Here is a 23,006-nt window from a genome sequence, read left to right as displayed (position 1 = left end):
AAAAAAAATTACAATTCTTTTATTTGAATTCCATGGCGACAATTTCACCAAAAAATGTTCTTAGAAATGTATGCAAGTTGGCGTTGAAAATTATTGTAAACTGGCGGTTGAATAATTTATTTGCAAGAGTTTGAACACGTAAGTCAGTGATGAAAATGTTTGTAACCTTTGATAATAATTCTATTTGTAAGTTGGCCCTCTTTAAGTTTTTGTAAGTTAATGGTGTCCCAGAATGAAGTTTACAGGTTAGCGGCGGAAATAATTTTTGTAAGTTGGGGTAAAAGGTGTAAGGAAAAGGAGATGGCAGTATAAAATACATGTCTCTACAATCATAGTGTTGGCATATTGCTATCAGTTTATCACATTATTCACATGCAAAGCCTAAGAATATATGAGGTTAAATTGTATTTAGGCAAAATACAAACAAAAATGTAATACTCTTTTAAAAAATAAGTTATTGCTCTTTTATTCAATAAGATACAATAATTGATATAATTTTATTATTTGCAAGTTTTCAAAAGCTTTCATCAATATTTTGATATTAAAATCATTTCATAAGCACAAATACATTGATAATTCTTTCACAATAAATCTGACTACAATCTAGATTTAGAAATTTGCTCAATTCGTGTATAATTATCTCTTTATATGAATAACAAAATATGAAAGAATTATAAAACAATGCGCGATGAAATTTTGCTGTATAATGAAGTAATTTGGCAATTAAACTATTATGATATGACCAACCCAGCCGAGATTCAATCTCATTATCGTAATGGCCTTTTGAAATTCCGAAATTAATTGAAGCCAATTTTTCTACAAATACGTACAATGTATTACTTTTGTATGTTATATGAATTTATGATTGTTGCACTGGTGATACATCGCACTGCCAAGAGCCAGCAAAGATGTGCATGTAAAAGAACATTTTGAACAAGATTTTGCCGACATTTCGATATATAGCTGAATCGTGCCATGGTAACCCTACCAAGTCATACTAAAGCAACATAAAAGTAGAGATATCTTGTACATCTTCCCTGACGACAGCGTTTCCTTGAAATCACAGGACTTGTCGATGCATTATTAATAGGCTGTCCATGGTGCCTAATGGCCCGAGGCATCCAAAGCACTGAGTCAAGGTAAGTAAACCGGTGAGTTCCCGCTTGCCATTATGAACCATGAGAAAAATTCGCATTGTTAAATTTTGGTGAAAATTATTAGAATCTGAGAGTTATATATTGAAAAGTGTTTATCAAGATCTGTTTAAAAGGACTGAAAAATATCCATGTGTGAAATACAGGCGGCTACTTAATGTAAAAAAAAATGTTACTTTCATTGCCATTTTGGCTTTGGGGAAGTTTGGTATTGTCGAAATGTTACAAACAAAAGATTGTTCTTGGATATTTATATATACGATATAAGTCAACATATTGATCAAACTGGAATTTTAAAACCTTAATTTTTATGGATTGATTCATATTTCATATACGTATATAAACCTCGATCGAGTATGATTGTTGCCATTATTTTTTGAAAGATGAATAATCAAGTATGGAATAGTTTAATTACATTTTTTCAATGTAATACCAAATGGAGAAAAACAGAAATGAAACAACAATATATATATATATATATATATATATATATATATATATATATATATATATATATATATATATATATATATATATATATACGCGTTATAAGTAATTGAAAACTTTTGATTTGATACAAAGTCTCTTTATAGCTGTTGTTTAATTATTATTATAATTCCGGTACAATCACAATACATCTGCGCTAGTGAATGATACAGGGAAATAAATTATTCTTGGAACAAAGATATACATGTACGTTGTTGAGTAAATGATGATACTTTCATTTTGTTGAGCTTAAAATATTCACACATGCGTTTCCTATCTAGTACTCCATTTTCAGGATCAAAATGTTTGCATAAATACTAGTACATGTGTGTGTGTGTGTGTGTGTGTGTATATATATATATATATATATATATATATATATATATATATATATATATATATATATATATATATATGGTTGATGATCATTCCTACAGACATAAATAATGTAGATAGGTACCATGTTGTATTTGCGGTATCATACCAAGCTGTTACTTTGATAAGATCACAATTCAAAAGTTCATATGGTCATGCTAACCTACATCCATTTAATATGAATTAGACTATTGCATTAATTCAAATAGGTTGAACTCATGAGAATCAATCTATCTTGAGCGTTCCTTTGTCTATTTATTGTCAATGAATGTTAAATCATGGTGTCATTAATTATGTAGCATGTTATCTTCGCTCCTCAACATCTACAATGATTTTCCTTAATTTCGTTACAATTTGATTTTACTTTTTTGGATGCTTCAAAGAAACCATGAGCATTTTAAAAGATCATTTTTATGAAGGTTTTCTTCTTGAAAAGTCAGTTGTATACAACTCTCTGAAGGACACAAAGATGCTGATTAATATACCGATAATTTAGGCAATCACGTACTGGTATCGATTTTCATTCAACTTTTCGTTTTGATATTTTCCAGGAGCAACAATAATGGAGCCCAGTAAAATTAGACGTGTAGATGCATTCGAAAAATCCTATACACCAAATGGCCAAAATACGAGAGTTGCAGCGCCAAATTCACCAGGAATGAGCCAAAGGTACCAAAGGTTTCGGAGCAGCTTACATGAGTACGGAAACAGTGCTTCGTTCCACGGCCTTCGGTTCGTGACTGACCCGCTGGCCAACAAACCAAGAAGGTTGGTATCTATCATGCACTTTGTTTCATAAATAAGAACTGACAGGGCTGAACTCTACACGATCCAATTTTAACCAGTTTATCGACTTTTTTTTTTTTAAATGAAGGTTTTGATTTTTAAAATTAGATGAAAGTGGTTTACAAATATTACCAAAAGAAATATTAATACCAAAAAATGATTTAGAGAAAAATATTCAGAAGAAACATTATGTAAACTATCGTAGCATTAGTTTTTTCATTCGTAAATTAAAATGAAAGTAATATATAGATCACTATATCCCATATGGTTTGCGAGGTACCATAATAAGCACTTTTAAATCGCGAAAAGGGGGAGGGTATAAAAGAAGCATGGTTGTTCAAATTTTAGACCTGAAATAAATCTAATACTAGTAGTTCTGAAGCATCAACGAACAAGGAAAGCGTGCAATATGAAAGGTAAACTATAGAACGTGAATGAACGAATGATGAAGGTTGTTTCAAATTTGTGTTTTTAATAATTAAAGCTGCATGGTCCGATTTTTTTCTCACCATTATAGTATCAAATAATTTTCCATACAAACCAAGTACCTTAGAAAGTTATAGACTTTCGCCTATTTACACCAGCAGAATCAATATCCTATTAAAGTTAGAAATATATAAAGTTAAAATTTAATTTCTTTAAAGGCAAACAGAAAACAAAACAAACTGCATCATGTGAATGTTTAGAAAAGGGAACCGTTTGGTTTCGTCCACCGAATGATTGGGTTTATTTAACCCGCATGTTATGCATCGTTTAAACAAAGCAAACTTCATGAATATTAGGGTACAAAATGAACACAGTTTATTCTTTATTTGCCAAAATATTATGACCTTTAACTATAATAATTACCTAGTAACATCAGCATTCAAAGAAGACAACAAATTGTCTTCTAGAGTATCTTGGCAAAGAAAACTGTCTTCATTGCTAAAAAAATTAAATATCAATTCTTTGATTATCTGTCACAAAATTTTAAAGAACAAGTTAAAAGAACATTATCAAAACAAAATACATGAACAACTAAACAATATATGTAAAGCTGACTCTGGAAAATTGTCTTTTTATAGCAAAATTGTAAACCAAAATGAATATGAACTACAACAATACTTAAGGAAGGAGTCTTTTTATTATCAAACATACTTCTTATAATAAGAAATGCATGAAATTTTGACACAGTCAAACGGATCATATTACTTAATGATTCTATCAGTTTAATTAAATTTGACCTTTTTGTTTTCGGATAAAGGTCAGGTCAAGGTCACTACCTTTTTCCTCAACGTAGAGAGTGATAAAAATAAGTGTAGCTCTTTATAGTTCTGAAGACATTTGTTTAAGATTTGAAGATTCAAATCTTCAATGAAATCATAGACCATGAGAGTGTCTATCAGCTTATACTACTAAATTGGAATAAATATTTATACTAAAGTTGATATTGCCTAGCCCGCATTTCCTCTAATTTTCTTAAATTTTGAAGAAATTTTGATTATTTTTTTATGCTTCCAATAATAAAATATTTCTAATTTTTATGTATTATGAAGACTTTATATTAAGATATAAATTGACAGAAAAGCTAATATATTGACCTTTTCATAAGAGAGAAAAACTGATTTTAGTGATTTTTTCACAAAAATCAATGTATAGAATGGGCGCTTTAAAAAGCTTAAAAAATGTTATTTGATAGGCAAATCATATTTCAAAAACATATTCTGAAACCCAAGTATCATATTATTAGTTCACATTAGTAAAAAAAAAATCCAACATTATTGTTATTGTTTTTAAAATGCTAAAACAGACTCATTATATATGTATAATCTGCAGCAATTCTGAATTGCGCAACATGTGATATTTTCCTACGCCAATATTACGCCAAAAATATAGTCCTTGTTCCATTCTAAACATTGATTACATTTTTCTATGCCAAGTTGTATGATAGTAAAAAAGAAAGAAAAATATACTATTTTAATTTCCTTTCATCTTGATTTAATGAACAATTAATCAAATTTACGTTTGACAAGTCGAAAACCAGAAAAGACTCCTTCCTTAAAACTACCTTTAAAAAAATGTGACAGATCTGTTCTAACAAAACTAAGAATCAGTGCTCATTCATTATTTATTGAAACTGGTAGATATTCTAAACCTCCTATTCCAAGAGAAAAACGTCTGTGTAATTTTTGCAAATTGTTTATTGAAGATGAGAAACACTTTGTATTGTATTGTTCAAAATATGACCAATGTAGATTGAATCATAATGATATATTTAATGTGAACACGTAATATACAAATGTCAATCCCATTAAGGAACCTGTCAATCCTAAAAACATTACAGCTGCTAGAATGATATGTTGTTTTCTAAAAAATGTTTCAACGCTAGAAAGGAAAGTCAACAATGAACACTTATACAATTTTATGAATACCAATAATAGTCTTCGGACAAGCCTAGTTTTGTTCACCCAATGTTTTGTCCATTGTAGATGTGTAGTGTGGATTTATTAGTTAAAGTTTAACTTTTGCATGCTATGTTTAATGTTTTGTTTTATGTAACTCATATTCATGACTGTATGCCGACATGGTAATTGTCAATAAATGAATTGAATTGAATTGAATTTATTTATAGCAATGTCAAAGTCATAATACAATCATAGTCACCTCGACTTCTGGGGAAAAATTTAATATGAGGCGAAACAATGCGGTAACCTTTGTGTCCTTTGATTTTAAAAACAAATTTTGTGCATCATTTTTCTTTGAATAATGGCTTAATTAATCATGAAAAATAATGCAATGCCTTTTATTATACACATACTTAGCATAACTAAAGTTTTAAAGCGTTCACAAAATTCGATATAAAATCGGACAAAGCAGCTTTAATTGATGAGCAGATTCATTAAGTTTTCTTTAAGTGCACCTGTTACTTAATATCTCCCAATTATTAACCAGGGAACATTTATTTGCTCTATGCAAGTCATGTTAAACTCTTTATAAAACCCATTACCCAATCTAGGAAACCCTGTCATACGCCGTAGTTATGTACAATGCAAACAAAAACAAGTATGCACTGGAAACCCTTCAACCAATTAACAATTCAAACGTTAATTGGTCTGCAGATCGAAGAATTTGATACCGGTATTATATAATAACTGTCTGGTGTAATTGAGGCCCCTAGGATCCATAATAATCCAAGCGGGTTTCAGGAAAGGTTTTTCTACTTAAGACCACATTCTTACTTTACAATTTTTATCCAATACGCTGATGAAGTGTAAGAAAAAACTGTTCTGTGCTTTTATAGATTTCAAACAGGCGTTTGACACAGTTTGGAGAAATTCTTTATGGTGCAAGCTCTTAAATTAAGGTATCAATGGTAAATGTTTTAAATATATTACAAATATGTATAAAGGTATTAAATCACTCATGAAGATGAATGGCACGGTATCCGACTTTTTTTCTTGTAATGTTGGGAGTCCGCCAAGAAGAAAATTTGTGACCATTTTTGTTTTCATTGAACATAAATGATTTAGAAAATTATCTTGTTGAAAAAAATATTGCTGGTCTGCAAAGTTTTACCACATCAATAGAAAATGAATTATGTATATATATAAAACTACTTGTACTTCTTTATGCAGACGATACTGTTATCTTGGCGGAATCTGGCGATGATTTGCAGAACGCACTGACTGAGTTTGAATGTTATTGTAAAGAGTGGAAATTAAATGTTAATATAGATGAAACAAAAGTATTAATTTTTTTCCAAAGGACGAATGTGTAAAAGAGTTTTTTATTTTAACAACAGATTTTTAGAAATTGTTAAAGAATTCAAGTACCTTGGCATTATATTCTCAAGAGCTGGCTCTTTTTTAAAAGCCAAAAAACATTTATATGTGACCAAGCACAAATGGCAATGTATGGTGTCATTAGAAAAATTAGACAATTTAATCTACCAGTTACATGTCAGTTAGAACTTTTTGATAAAATGGTTGTACCTGTATTGCTATATGGTTGCGAAGTATGGGGTTTTGAAAAACTTGATAGTATTGAACGTGTTCACTTAAAGTTTTTAAAGCACATTTTATGTTTAAAAAGTAGTACGGTTTACGGAGAAACAGGTCGTTTTCCTTTATCTGTATTTGTATTTACTAGAATGGTATCATACTAGTGTAAATTAATTTCTAGTATTATTACTAGCATCACAAATATATTATACCGGTACTTGTTAAATCAGACTGAAAATACAACCAGTACTAACCCTTGGATTGATTGTATTCGTCATGTTTTTAACTCATGTGGTTTATCAAATGTTTGACATAGTCAGTTTTTAAATATTGTTAACCAAAAATGGGTTTCAACAGCAGTTAAACAGAGATTACAAGATCAATTTATTCAAAAGTGGCATTCTGATATAAATAATTCATCAAAAGGAGTTATGTATAAAAATTTTAAAACAAATTTTGGATATGAAAAATATTTAGATATTTTACCCATGAAATTCAGAAAAATTCTCGGTAAATTTCGTACTTCAAATCATCATTTACTAGTTGAACTGGGAAGATGGGAGGGTATCCCATTAAATGAAAGATTTTGTCCTCTCTGTAAAACAAAACGTATAGCCGATGAATTTCATTATATTTTAGAATGTGTTCCAATATCACAAGTCCAGAACAAGTTTATAGACAAAAATTTTTCGGCTAGACCAAATGTGCTAAAATTTTCGTATCTTATGACAACATGTAACATGAAATTGTTGAGAAAATTGTGTATATTTATAACAAAGATATACGAGGTAGTCTGTCCTCCATGAGGTTCATTTTGTATAACTTTTCCTAACTCTATAACCCTTATATTTATATATGTTTACCGCTGACCAATGTATATGTGTATTATAATGTTATTTTTGTCCTCATGTACCATATGTTTGAAATGGTTTTGAGCGAATAAATGAACTGAACTGGACCGAGATTAAAGCCATAATAATTGGTGCGAGTCAGGGATACTTCTCTAGCTACTCCAACCAGGCTTTTATATGTTCACTCCAACTAACCTTTCTCGCCGTTAGTTTCATGAAAAAAGGTTTTTAATGTTCCCAAGATTTTAAATAGTCGCAGTCTAAAAAATAGATGAGATAGAAATAGGTAGTCTGTCTGTCCGTCCACCCACTACCCTTTAAAATTGCATTATTTTTCTACTCTTTCCTCCTACTGAAATTTATTGCACTGATCATTCAATTGTTGTCACTGTTGTAGACTGATATGGCTCTGTTTGCTGACGGCATGCCTCGCTGTTCTTGTGTATCAGATAGTGGACCGTGTCACACACTTTTATTCCTACCCAGTCACAGTTAATGTAAAAGTCAACTATAACACGACACTACAGTTTCCGGCTGTCACAATTTGCAACCAAAATGCATTCAAGTAAGCAAATGATACATTAGCGATATTTGGAAAGCTAAGGCGAATCCTGTGATGCATAAGCTGATGACTTCATAGATAAATCTTTTTGGTTAAACAAACTGCAACACTTTTCAGGGCATTAAAAATTGAATATTTACGACCACAGGAAAAATCCATCTTAAGTATTTTAATGTATTCAATGTATCCATTACAACTACTATCTGAGAATTCCTTTATATCTAAGAAATAATTGATTTCCTTTGTTCTTTTTAACCACAAGTCCTAAGCTACATCGAACTTAATGTTCATGTGCGTTTTTTTGATCACATGTGGAAGGTGGTTGGCTGTCCGTTCGCCTGTTTGCTCTTTTCATTTTCAACTCCTTTTTACGATACATCTATATAACAATTATCAACCGGGGACCGAATTAATTTTTAAAAAATTGATAATAAGTATAAATTAAGGCAATAATGTTTTAGATGAATATTGAAGAAAAGAATGTAGTATGAATTCAAATATGTTTCATGATTTTTGCAAATGGTAATCATATTCAAAACATTAATATAAACAATGCAATCCTCTCCTCTCCTTTTCCAGCTTAAAGAAATGTGAAAAATGGCATGTACATCTTCAAAGATTAACAATGATAATATATGAATGAAATTAATGAGAGAAATAATGTTCCAATTTTGTACAGTTAAATGTTTTTGTCTTGCAAGTGAAATGCATGTAAGTCAACGAGTTGCTTGTAGCTTATTGAGCCGAAATTGCATACTAGTAGAGTGTTGTGAGTCATGCGCCTCTCGTTTTTTTCACCACATTGTTCTGTATCTTACATACGTTTTTATTTCAGAGCAACATTGTCTGCTACCTTAAGTAGATACAGACTTATTGAAGAAATGTATACGGAGCCTGAAACCTTTAACCAGGACCGACTCCGTGAATTTTCAGCTGAGAACATCTCTCTCGCTGATCTGTATTTAGAATCTGCACACAGAAAGGAAGACTTTATTTTCAGGTTGGTAGGAAACAGACTTATATTCTAGATCGCATAAAAGAAAATTTTATAAAATAAGAGTCCCAGTGACATTCATTTTCACATGAGTTCAATTGCGTATACACAGACCTTAAGGTGCTTCACATTTGTATTTCAGCCTAATTCAGAAATATTAATATGTGTATGACTTTGTGGTTATATATACTAGTACGTACAATTCTCAGTCAATAACTTTATTGATAGAATAAAGTCTTTATTGAAAAATTTGAAACATTATTATTGAATAAATGGTTGTTGTTAAAAGCATGATTCTTATCTCTGAATTACAAACAAACAGTTAAGGTCAACTGCCGGTAAACCTTGTTTACTGAACCTTGTGTCCTGAAGATTCTCATTTTCGAAATGTGTTTACATTCCACACATTATTTATTAAAGAGAAGAGCCACTAATTACGAGTTTTGTCGATTATGGTCATCAATCTCACCTTCAGATAAGGCGCAAAACACTTTCATTATCGACGACAAAGACAAGATATTTGATACCGAATAGTGTAAAATACAGTTTGTTTGCGAATAAAGAAACCGGAAAAGCAATACAAAATATATGTAAATCCTTATGTGTTATGATGAGTTAGATAAATTTTTTGGAAAATACTATATATATATATATATATATATATATATATATATATATATATATATATATATATATATATATATATATATATATATATCCCTGTTTGGTAAAGATTATGAATGACTCAATAAGACTTATATCACTTATACATACTAGTATGCCAATAAAACTTCTTATGTTAGAGCTGTAGATCTATGAAGCTCGAGTAGAGAAATCGTCAACTATACTTGACCCGTTAGACTACATATCTACATAGTACAGCTACTTATGGTATTGCAATTTAAAGAAAAAAATATATAATTGATAATACTTAAAGGTGCTTTTAACTTTATCAAACTGCAATGTGAAACTGCCAAGTTCTGACTGATCAGCAAATTGTGAAAATTGCAGATTTTTCATACACATCAAGAACGCAGATATTCAGAAAGCTTAACACATACGGTATGACTATATCTGTTCCAAGAAAATCACCACCACTCCTTTGAATTTACAAAAATTGCAATCAAGTACCAAAACTTTATTTCCATACAATATAAATGGTATACTGTTTGAAATAAAAAAAACCATTTAGGTATGTCTTAAATTCGATTTATTGATAAAAATGTAGTTCGAAATAATTGAGCTTTAAATTTTTTCGGTACACGTGACACTTATTTTAAGCTAAGGAGAAAATGCACAATGCACTAAAAAATATACCAAGATATCTACAATGGTGTATTTTTGAAAATTGAGTTACAAGTAATATGCCTGCCTATCTTGTTGAAACCAAATTGTTTTTTAATAGTTGTTTAGGTGTAAAGTTTCTATTTTACTCATGTACAGATGTTGCGCACAATAAAATGATGTTATCTGGTCACATCAAGCAATAAATGCATGAGTGCATCGGTAGTATGAAGGGGGTCTATTGACTTATCTAGATCATTTGAAAGATGGAAATGAAAAGTTGACAACTTTAAAGATAACCTTTTTTTACTTTCGTTTTATTGAAAAGAAAATGTAATCATGATTTTTGTGAAAGGGCTAATTTAATGGATTTAACAATGAAGTTGTCTCTTCTTTGCTAAGAATTTAGTTTTACCTCTAGCAGTCTCTCGAATCATGCATCGATATTTTTTTCTAAATACGAAAAGCAATTTTTATTATAGTACAGTTGGCATAATTCAACATAGCAGTTTCAATTCTTTAATATATAACATCGGTACATGAACAAAAGCGAATAATTTTTTAAGATACTATATGCCGGGCTATTTTCGCCCCGTGTATTTTTTGCCCTTCTACACTTGTAAACAGTTTTGCCCGTCTTGAATTCGCTCAGACACGTTTGTGTTACTATGAGATGATTTGAGACATTGGAATTCGCCCAGTCGCTGACAACGAGGGCGAAAGGGGCAAAATTAAAACGGGGGCGAATATTTCCCTGTATACAGTAGTCACTTAGATTTAAAAATAACAAAGTTTACGATGTGAGGAAAACTATATATTCATTCATATGCTCGAGTTGAGTGTTTGACATCAGTTCAATATTTCATTTGTTTTCAGTCTATGTATTTAAAATTTTGAATTAACGAAATTGTATATTAAAATTACAGAAGTGTGTGGAAAGGCCACCCTGTAGCAGACTCCGATATACACGAGCTGGTGACAGACCACGGAGTCTGTTATACCTTCAAAAATACGGGCCTGGATGGATTCGTCACATCTCCGGGTAATATGTTTATTAAATACATTGTAATTTATAGCTAGCAGCACTGCTTTGCAAACAGTCATTGTCTAGAGCTGGACTCTTAATACGCTTTACTCTTAGACTCAATGAATTAAATGCACAACCAACTGATAATTATCATTGGCAATATCATTTCATTATATTGCAATTATGTTATTGCTTTTAATTGATGTATTTGATCTCTTCACAGAAACGCATGAAAAGACCTCATTTTAGATTGAAAAAAAACCCCTCGGTATCAATACTCTTTGATCTTTAATTTCCCTTGATCATTTTCGTATTATGTTCACATTCTTCTTATAAACTTCACACAGTTCTTTTGTTACATTTTTTCTAAGAATATAATTTTGGACATTTTATGATTATTATCTAATAAAACCCTTTCGTCAAAACAATTTGCTTTGATTTAATATTCAAGTTGTGGTCAATGTAATTTTATGTAATACAGTTACCTTTACCGATATCTCTTTTAAGTTGTCTAGGTAAACTTTTCACTAGTATTTTGGCCAATCGTCTGGAAGCATACGCCACTGAGACAAATCTTATTTATGAAAACCAAGCTGGGTTTAGAAAAAACTACTCAACTTTAGATCATATTTTGACATTACAATTTCTCTGTGATATTTTCATGAAAAGAAAAAAGAAATTATTTTGTGCTTTTATCGATTTTAAACAGGCGTTTGATACTGTATGGAGGACCGGCCTGTGGAGTAAGCTTATTTTGAATGGAATTAACGGGAAATGCTTTAGATATATTATTAAAAACATGTACATGGGTATAAAGTCACTAGTAAAATTAAATGGTATTGCTTCTAATTTTTTTGAATGTAATGTAGGTGTTAGACAAGAAGAAAACCTTTCCCCTTTCTTATTTTCTTTGTACATTAATGACTTAGAAAACTTTCTTTTGGAAAAAAATATTGTTGGTTTACAAAGCATTAGTAATGAAATCGAAAACGAGTTATTATTACATTTGAAACTACTTATTTTATTTTACGCTGACGATACCGTCATAATGGCGGAATCGACAGAAGACCTTCAAAACGCCCTCAACGAATGTTATAGTTATTGTACTCAATGGAAACTTAATGTCAATGTTAATAAAACAAAAATAATGGTTTTCTCCAAAGGTCCAACATCGAAAAAGCTTTTTTATTATAAAGGAGAAGTTATTGAAAATGTTAAAGAATTCAAATACCTGGGTATCGTTCTGTCAAGAACTGGTTCATTTATAAAGGCAAAAAAGCATTTGTGTGAACAGGCTCAAAAGGCTATGTATGGTGTTATAAGAAAAATTAGAAATTTTAATTTACCAGTAAATTGTCAATTTGATTTGTTTGATAAGGTTGTTTTACCAGTTTTATTGTACGGCTGCGAAATTTGGGGCTTTGAAAAACTAGATATTATTGAACGTGTACATCTGAAATTTTTGAAAGCACAACACCGAATTTTATGATATATGGAGAAACAGGGGGCTACCCGTTGTATATTAATGTTTATACAAGAATAATTACATATTGGGGGAAATTGCTAATAAGCCCTGAGAACAAAATTGTATATACAGTGTACAGATATTTATTTTCACAACATTTTAATAGCGATTGTAAAAGCCCATGGATTGATTGTATTCAAAGAATTTTGAACATGTGCGGGCTACAATATGTCTGGCAGAACCATAATTTTGTCAATATAGAATGGTTATCTGCTACTGTAAACCAAAGATTAAAAGACCAATTTATGCAAATATGGTCAAATGATATTAATTGTTCTTCCAGAGGTCAAGTGTATAAAATTTTAAAACCATATTTTGGCTTTGAGAAGTATCTGGATATTTTACCTGTAAAACTAAGAAAAAAATTCATTAAATTTCGTACATCAAACCATCGTTTTCCTGTAGAGACAGGCAGATGGTATAACATTCCTTTTAATGAGAGGTTATGTCTTTTGTGTAATAAAGGTCTCATTGGTGATGAATTTCATTATATTTTAGAATGTTCGGCACTAGAAGAAATAAGGAAAAAATACATAAACACAAAATATTGGAAAAGACCAATTTTTTTTAAGTTTTCTGAACTCATGACTAATTGCAATTGTAAATCGCTAAGAAAATTATGTGTATTTATTTCAAAAATTTTTGATGCTGTCTGCTCCTCTTAGTTGTTTTCCTATTATGATCCTTTATACTAAAATCTAACATAAGTAGTGATTCTATAGTCTGTTCTTTTTTTTATTTATATTTTTTCCCTGTATGAAAATGTACCTGTTTGTCTGTACCTCTGACGATTTGTATTTGTATGTATTATATATATGTTCCTCTTGTACCAAATTATTTGGTTTGAGCGAATAAACTGAACTTGAACTTGAACTTATATAAAGGATATAAGGATAAGTCGAAGATATTTCCACCTGGTGATACGGTTAGAATCCTTAACACTTTAATTTCAAATTCAAAGGTGTTGAAAATGGATTGCGTTTGACGTTGAACATTGAACAGTATGAATACATGCCTGGCCCCCATGATGCCGCCGGAATCAAGATGCTGCTCCACGACAGAGACGAAATCCCTCGCGTCCACGCCCTCGGGCAAGCTATTCCCCCGGGCGCCCATGTGTTTGTGGGCGTCAAGATAGTAGAGGTAACTTTACAGATGTAATTTATGCCAATACATTATTTGGTTTTGAAAAGTCCTAACAGAATGACGAGTTACTTATTTTATGCCGAGTATCGTATCTGAATCATAATGTCCTTGAACCTGTGGGTACGTGGGTTTTTTATGGGAAATATTTTGTCTTTTCTTGGTACCTTATGATAACCAAATGCAATTAAGTCCCAGATTTCTGTTTTAATAAAGTCGATCCATATTAGAGTGGATAAAATACTAATTTTGAACAGGAAATTTATTTGACAATTGAACCATTTGTGATCAAGAATTGTTTTATTAAATTCATAAGAAGAAGAAAATTCTGATCGCTAGTCAGAATTTAAATCTGTTGGAAACCTTAAGCATTCAATTCTAAGCATTCGACATAATACTAACTCTCTTCTACACTTTCACAACTTCTTCGACATTTAACAATAGCAACAGTTTGATTCATCATTAAAGGTTCGTTTCTCCCCGACAGGTAACAAACCTCCCCCTACCCCACGGAAGCTGTCTGGACAAGACCTTGGAGTACTCGGACGTGTACACGACCGAGGCCTGTCAGCTAGACTGTCTAACCAGGAGGGCGGGGCAAATCTGTGGCTGTCGATCTTTATTCATGCCTCAAAAAAATGGTCTGTATTTCTTTACCCAGCAGCGTTTTTTGTTTCTTTCGAAAATCGGATTTAAACCTTTGAAAAGTTGTAAGAACCATTATAATGATATATTGTTTTTGCAAACGCAAATATACTCGCCCGTTTTCCCTCATATACATGTACATGTATGAATTTCTTATCATTTTGTCCGACAATTACTTTTCCACTTCTACGAATGTCTGATAACGCCATATTACATATAGCTTAGATTACAAATAAGAGATTTAAATTTAGAATACGTCCAAAACAAACGTCCAAATCAAAGTTTGTCTAAAAGAAGCATATTTATCTTGTTTTAGAGATGATTAAGATTTACTGTTTTTTAAATAATCTTCATGGATTATAAAATGCCAAGACTTTGTTTTTTAGGCAAGCAACATGGTCCATTATTGTTTCTATTTTCAGGATATCCTCCCATCTGTACGTTAGACGCATTTTATGGCTGCCTTCAAAATGTACTCGGTAAGATACTATTTTTGTATTGCTTTGAAACATTTGAACATTCTAATTTATCATTTATATACGTCCTTGTTATGTCAATTTGAAGTGTCAAAACTTGAATTGAGGTTCACTAGTTTTAACCAACAGCACGGTAATTTTATGATTCAATGAGTTATCATATTATCATGTTTTAAAAAGGATACATTTTTTCGCAGAATCCTTTCCAGCCGAATCAGCCGATCTCTGCGATTGCCCTGTACCGTGTTATTTCAGGCTCTACGAAACAGACATTTCGTATGCAAGTACATCGGCGTACACACTAAACAAACTATTAGGTGAAGATGATAAGAACAATTTAACTGAAAAGTTGTTGAGAGCTTCAGAAGTCACGTCTCGATACGAGCTCAACAAGTTTTCAAAAATTCAGAAATTGAATGATCGTTTGAAACGTAATATGAACGAATTAAGAGAAAAAGTTACAGTCAATTTGAAAGAGACCGTCAGTAGTGCAATAGTGGCTGTAAACGATAGGTACCAAGATATCGAGGAGCATTACAACTGGAAAGAATACCTGTACAGATATCAAGCGTACATCATGGAGAAAAATTTTATGCGTCCAAGAGATGCATATGAGGAGCGCACATTTCATATTGTGGCTTTGGGCTATGCTGAATACATAATGAAAATAGAGAGTAGAATCCGCAGACTTGCCAATGGCAACATCGTCGACGCTTCGTCAAGACAGGTTCTTTTTGATGATACCTTAGACTTACTTAGTAGTAGACGAAAGATAGTAGAAACTGCTTTGGTGAATTTCACAACATTAATAGAAGCATACGACACTGGTATACAGATTTTCAATTACAAGTTTTTTAGTACTCCAAGATCACATAACATACCTGCGGCTCCGAAGCCGCTTATTAAGGAATCGAGAGTTCATAATTCTTACGCTAAAAAGTATGGAAAACGTTTCGGCACGTACCTTAACCGGACAATTAACATTCTCAATTTTTGCCAATCTGTGGTCGACGAGGCTTTTTACAACAAAACCCTAGACGAAGGAAACATGACAGAATGTCGCGAGACTTTCCGTTTCCTAATGCGGAACTGGGTGTTTGCTAGAAGCGTATTCTACTTCGAAACAATAGACTGGCCACTGAAACAAATCGAAGAAAGGCTAAAAAATTTTGACATACTGTGGAACGAATTAAAAACAGTTTATGAGAATCTCGACATAAGTTTAGCCTCCTTAAAATCCGAAATAGAGGTGTTTGAAAAGAGTACATTTGTCGAGATGGAAGACATCCATGATGCCATCGAAGGATACCTGAATGATACTGTTACGAAAGCAAATGTATCGGACATTTTCACCTCAACTAACTTTCGACACTTAACTACAAGCTTCGATCAGTTTTTCCAGCACGTCCGTTCCAAGGAATCTTCGGTATCTGACTGGATACAGCAGTTGGCCAAAGACGCTTTCGAAATTTTAAAAGTTATCGTTAATGATGAAGACTCATGGGAATATTATAATTTCACCGGGAAGACGCATTATTTAGGCAATATCTCAGAAATTGGACAAAATTTAGGAGAAAACTTTACTTTTGTAGCCGAGTTAATGCACTTTTCTGATTTTATAAATGGAACTGATTCGAATATCTTATCAACTTATAATGACATAGTGCAAGGAATGACAGAATATAAAGAGTCCCTGAAAATCGACAGCAGTTTTATAAAGTAAGTCACGAGCTATACAATCTACGTTACGACTAGTACAATATAAATGTACTTGTAATGTCAAATCCAGTTCCTTATATCAGCATGAAATCGCACAACATAATACTCACAATTTTATGAAAGTACAACTACATGTAATCTAAAATAAAAAAAACAACTTTTTATATCAATTAGATTTGTTTATTTGCAGGGATAATTTTTTGAATGTTGACATTTTCTACCGTCAAATGAGCTATGAAGAAATCCACCAACAAAAAGCATATGAAATGTTTTCCCTCTGGTGTAAGTGGATTTTATGTAGAAATCGGTACATGTTATAGCATTTATAGCGACACTGTTGTTTTCTGTATTATTAGTTGTTGCTTCTGAACACTGGTAAGATACCTTTGGTGAGCCCAAAGGAATCTAATCCTCATCGATAGTTACCTTGGTTAAATGATTTGACCAACACAGACAACAAACATTTTCCCTCGTATTCCTTTATGCAACAAAAACATAACGTAGACGAAAATACTATTCATTCATGAAATACTGTGGAATCAATTTTAGTCGTGGGAGGTCAACGTTCGTAGGTAGTAGCCAAATTTTTCTTGGTTCGTGGGGAAGTATTTTCAATTTCATTTCAAATATTATTGAACATTCCGAGACGTATTTTCAATGGTAGTGAAACCGGAATAATTTTATATATTTAAATATTAAACAAATGATTGTGTATAGGTTCGTGGGAATGGACATTCGTGGGTAAGGGTTACCATTCAATCCTGAAATAGCACTTTTCATGGAATTGCTACCGGACGAATGTAATTTTGTTCCATCAGAACCACTATAAAGCTATTTTCAGAAAAAAAATAATTGATTAAAATTTTGATCAATTTGTTTAGAAAATAAAGATTTTGAAAACTGACACTCCTATTTCATTAAAGAAAATTTAAGCGCAATAGAATTAATATTTTTGAAAATTATTTTTACAGGTGACATTGGAGGAACAATGGGTCTTTTCTTGGGAGCTAGTTTTTTGTCTGTTGTAGAAATTGTGGATTTTATCTTTACTCATTTAACGTTTGCGAAAACCCCCAAAGAAGACCAAGTAAAGAAGATTTATCTTTGAAAGTGAAAATAGCGTCAATTATTGCACATAAATAAAAATTGATATAACGATCTTTATTGCATGACGGTAAACCAAAACCTTTTTTTTTTAAATAAATGCACTGTAACTAAGATTTGAATATGATATAATGGAATAAATATTGAATTGAATACTCTTTTCAGTATTATTTTTTAATATTATATAGAATGTTGTCTTTAATGGTTTCAATTTTTGTCAAGCTACACTGTAGCCTGCAAAACTGTCCACTACCTACATGACGGTAAATAAATACAGTCGTAAAGATTTTTAATTTTTAAAAGGCGTGAATAATGGACCGTACATCATCTGATTCAATGTGAATTTTCAAGAAAATAATAGACATTTAAAGACTAGTTCGAGGCGAGAAATATTCGTGATAACGAGGCACTCGCGAACCTTGCGAACATTTTTCGCGTTCAAATAAAAACTGGATTACATTATTCCTTATATAATTTTGGTCAAAAATTGTAACGCTCTAGATGAAATTTCCAAAACTAACCCATTTGGCATCGAAAGAGAAATGAGCTGGGCCCGAAAATAGTATCTTTGATAGAGTGTACATCTGAGTTTTGCACTCTATTATGCAATCATGAACTAAATGTTTGTTTTTCTGCATCGAGACTCATCTTTGCCTAGCGGTTTAAAAAGGAAGAAGGTCCCCTACCCCTCATTTTCCTTCCAAAACATGAAATTCAGCAACGTTTAAGATCGGAAAAAGAAACATGCTATGTATAAGTACATGCAGTGATATTGAAAAAAAACAACGAGCTGGCCTAACAATAATTTCTCCATTTGTATGTTAAGGAATCTATGTGTTTCAACAGTAACCCTCTTTTTATATTCTAATCAAATAAATCACTTCAATATAAGAATATTATACATTTAAACGAACATTAAATTATTATAAACTTAAAAATAAGCATTTGGATGTGGGTATATTAATCTCGCACTGATCTTCTAAAAGATCATATTGTTTTTGATAAACATAACTAACGTATCCTTTTTTTATATAATGTTTGTGTACAAACACATGCAATAAGCCAACTGAAATATGTTATACATTGATCTCCATCATCAATATATATATATATATATATATATATATATATATATATATATATATATATATATATATATATATATATATATATATAATTCATATTCTTTCGGGCATACCCCAATACACCAGGTGAGAAGTAAATTTGCTGCATACTCAGATAAGCAATGGGGTCTTTTTTTAATATATCACATTAAGCTAAACAAGGTTAAAACAATCATTTATTGTTATTTGTTATTTATAGTTATGTTTTTTATTACTTAAAATTCCGAGAATTTTTTTTATTACAGTCATCTGCATCATATGTGACTATTTTGATTGATTTACAAGGACTGGTACAATTTAAATTAATTTTTCATAAAGAAAACACATTTTCGTTTTACATAAAGTCTAGGGAATTTTTTTACTGCAATTTCCTGCATCAATTTTGATTGATCAACATAGAATGGTACATTATAAATGAATATTTTATATAGAAAAACATACTGTGTTTTCCTCAAAATTTAGAGAACTCTTTTTTTGCATATCTATACATCAATTTTGATTGATTTACATGGAATTTTACATTATGTAATAAACATTTTATGCAGAAAACACATTTTTGTTTTACTTAGAATTCAGAAAACACTTTTATTGCAACTCTCTGCAACAATTGTTACCGGATAGCCATGATTTGACCTGAAGTGTTAGTATTACAAATTGGTTACTATGATAGTTATATAAACCTTGATATTGTGCAATGATTTGTGGTAATAATGACTAACAGATCTAGAGTGAACTCTGTGACTTTTGTAGCACTGCGCATCATTCCTAAATGATGTTGTGCAACCAGGTGCAGGATGCGGGCACAAATATCCAAATCGGGAGTTTAACATGAAGAAACATGACCCCTGGGTTATTATTCTTTTAAAAAACTCACATTATTCTACAGCTGGGGGGGGGGGGGGGGTTGTTGTTGTTGTTGTTATTATTCTACGTCGAGAAATGACCCCTGGTCATTATTCTACGGGGGTCATTATTCTTCTCTACACCGGCATGTGGAAATTACTCTATTTCCGTGTTCTTTAGATTTCGATTTATTTATTTATTTCATAGAAATTTTCGATTATATTTTGGCAGATTTCCATTTTCAACATTTAAGCAATAGTGATTTTGCTGATTTATACTCACGTTATTGACAGTGTTGATACTGACTTCGAATCCCATGTGCGTTACATGATTGTGAAAGTGACGATATCGTTAATTCTCGTTCATCAATATCATTTCCAAAAACCGAATCATGTTCGTAATGAAGAAAATCCTGCTTATTTAGGTCGTCAATACTTTTATTTTTTCTCATAGGACTGGTGACGTATAACCAATCAATTATTGCGAAATGCGGTTACCCAAATAAAAAGCCGTCTAAATAGACAATCATTTATTGCAAAATTCATTTTCTTTGGGAAAAAAACCCAGAAGAATGTATTAATGGCTAATTAATTTTTGATAAATTAGTATCAATAAATTGGACTGAATTTAATCAAGAATATAATTAACAAAAACTTCAAAAGTGCTTTTTGGGGTTAAATTTCTTAATATATTGATATATCGATTTAGTTCTATATAATCTGAATTTAAAAATATCTTAAAATTTGTGGACTCCTTTCTGACTCAATGTTAGAAAAAAAGATCCAGCGTTTCTGTTCCTTAGATCAACATTAATTTTGAAATATTTTAATAATGTATTTCTACAATAAACTATACATTTTTACTGTCTCCCTTGCCTAACCTCAACGCTAATGGATTAAACTAACATAAATCTTTCAAACAGAAAGAAGCTCAATATGTAAAAGTTTTCATTTTGGTGATTAAATTTTTCTTTCTGTGTGTAAAACATCTTCCTCTTTTTCATTTTATGATAATGTAAAATAAATGAATAGTTCCTCAATGATACGCCAGACAAGATCTAACTCGCATAAAACACAGATGACCGGGATATGTGCTTACCTCAGTATACTGTTTTTGTGTTTAGCTCTCCTAAACAGTAGGTGGGTACTAGAAAGGTGCAAAATTTACCTTCTTTAAAGATATTCTTCTCGAGATCAACAACTTTAAAAACTAAGACATTAATGTACTAGCAACTTAATTGATCTGACAAATTGTCAAATTATAAAGCCCAGAATAACGCAGAAATATATTAACAAAGTCTTGTCATAAAAGTTGATATCGAAGGCTTGTTAGAAGGATTCTATTGTTATCCATGGGGTTATAAAAAAAAAAAGACTTGGCAAATTGGTTGTGGGGCTAATCTTCACCGAAATAAAATGTCAAAAGAAAATGTGAAGAAAACAAAGCTAAAATATTTGAAATTGTTATGAAAATCAGGCGGTTTGACAAAATTTCAACTATCCTCCAGATCTTACTAGGCCACATTACACTAGATATGAGGATATTCTTGGCAATTTAATTGCGTTAAATATAAAAGAAAACATGGTTAACAACATATGTCATAGTTTGGTGTTGTTGCTTAGAAGAGCGATATAGCCTTTGAATTTCTTGGTATTAATGTTTTTGCTATTATTATTTTTTGGGGGTTTGTAAAAGGCTGAAAATGCCTTTTTTTAATTTGCAGACCATATGCATTCTACTACCGGTATGTACATTTTTATTCGGTGTATGTTAACTTTTGAAATACCAAAATGTCAGCAAAGATTTTTAATAGCAAAATTAATAGATGTTGAAAATAATTAAAATCTTGCCTTTAAAAAATTCTTTGATGTGGACATACATGTACATGTAGGTTCGATAGGGCGAGTACTTATCCTTATAATTTATATTGTAAAAGACCAAATTTGGGTAAAACTATTTTTAAGAAGCCTTTTCCATTGAAGAAAACCAGTTTCTCCTGATGAAGGCCATAGAGAAAGAAATGTATGTAACATAAAACGGTTTGCTATTATATGATGGTAATAGAGTATAGTTTTTTCAGTAAAGGTATCCACAATGATAAACAAGCTTGTATAAAGACGTTTAGTGGCAATTGAAACGCAATTCGATTTAAAATGTGGATTTCGCCGTTATGAGTATTTCATTAAATTTAAAACAGTAACTACTAAAGTATATGTACCGGTTTCAGGCAAATCCAAGTGGGTACTTAAAATAAAACGTACTAATCAACACAAATTGTCATTTAAAGAATTTTCTTTTAAAGCTATGTAATCCGTTTCTAACGCTGGGTTTGCAATGTTGGAAACCCGACCCAAACGGCATTTTAGCTATATTTGAAGAGAATTCCTGGGCGTGTTATTATAATTATAATTAACTAATTTTGAATAAAAATCAAGGTAAATTGACGAGGATGGGGATAAAACTGTGTCTGCGGATAAAGCTTCATTAAAAATGTAGGACAGCAGAGACGCGGAGCTAATTGCAAAACTACGATGTGTAGACGAAACCTGTTTATGGACATAACAGAAAACAATTAAATGGGTTATAGAGTTTTATGTGAAAGGTTTTTATTTTGCCTGTAATTAAACTGTTAGTCAAAGAAACTGCAGCATATTGCCAAGAGATAGTTATATGTTTGGTTATTATTGCTGAAGAAACGAAATGTTTCGAAGGATTTTTTTTTTTTATATATAAAACGAAATTAAATATATTCACCGATATATTAATGTCCATTAAAATTGCATAATGTCCAAAAGTAGCCAATTAATGTTTACACATTCTGTCAAATATATTTACGGATTAAAACTTTTTACAAGGTATGTAGCTTAAAAATTATACCAAAAAAAAATTCTCAAAACGTTTCTTTTTATTATGGAATAAATCACCATA

At 31.2% G+C, this 23,006-nt stretch overlaps 1 protein-coding gene across 2 annotated transcripts; it reads left to right on the top strand.

Moving 5' to 3' along the window:
- Positions 1-46: 46 nt before the first annotated feature.
- Positions 47-18,270, top strand: LOC105330373 (degenerin-like protein del-10). Of its 2 annotated transcripts, none has more exons than XM_034443574.2 (11): positions 47-1,139; positions 2,567-2,783; positions 8,030-8,197; positions 9,030-9,194; positions 11,399-11,514; positions 13,986-14,167; positions 14,655-14,808; positions 15,235-15,291; positions 15,486-17,007; positions 17,198-17,289; positions 17,979-18,270. In XM_034443574.2, the coding sequence occupies exons 2-11, from the start codon at positions 2,578-2,580 to the stop codon at positions 18,113-18,115; spliced, it is 2,799 nt and encodes a 932-aa protein (XP_034299465.2). In that variant the 5' UTR covers positions 47-1,139; positions 2,567-2,577; the 3' UTR covers positions 18,116-18,270. The 2 variants fall into 2 exon arrangements, with proteins under 2 accessions (XP_034299465.2, XP_065931775.1); XM_066075703.1 differs by lacking the exon at positions 47-1,139 and adding an exon at positions 2,339-2,434.
- The last annotated feature ends 4,736 nt before the right edge of the window (positions 18,271-23,006 follow it).

The sequence above is a fragment of the Magallana gigas genome, chromosome 2, assembly GCF_963853765.1.
Source record: "Magallana gigas chromosome 2, xbMagGiga1.1, whole genome shotgun sequence".
In the NCBI taxonomy this organism is placed as follows: domain Eukaryota; kingdom Metazoa; phylum Mollusca; class Bivalvia; order Ostreida; family Ostreidae; genus Magallana; species Magallana gigas.
Note: the sequence above shows the minus strand (reverse complement) of the source record. Positions and strands in the feature narration are given on the sequence as shown.

Bases quoted from the DNA above. Each gene is read 5' to 3' on its own strand.
- LOC105330373 (XM_066075703.1), top strand. From the start codon at position 2,404: ATGAGCATTTTAAAAGATCATTTTTATGAAG. The intron at 2,435-2,566 runs GTTTTCTTCTTG...GATATTTTCCAG, and splicing joins AAAAGATCATTTTTATGAAG to GAGCAACAATAATGGAGCCC. The intron at 14,809-15,234 runs GTCTGTATTTCT...TTCTATTTTCAG, and splicing joins ATTCATGCCTCAAAAAAATG to GATATCCTCCCATCTGTACG.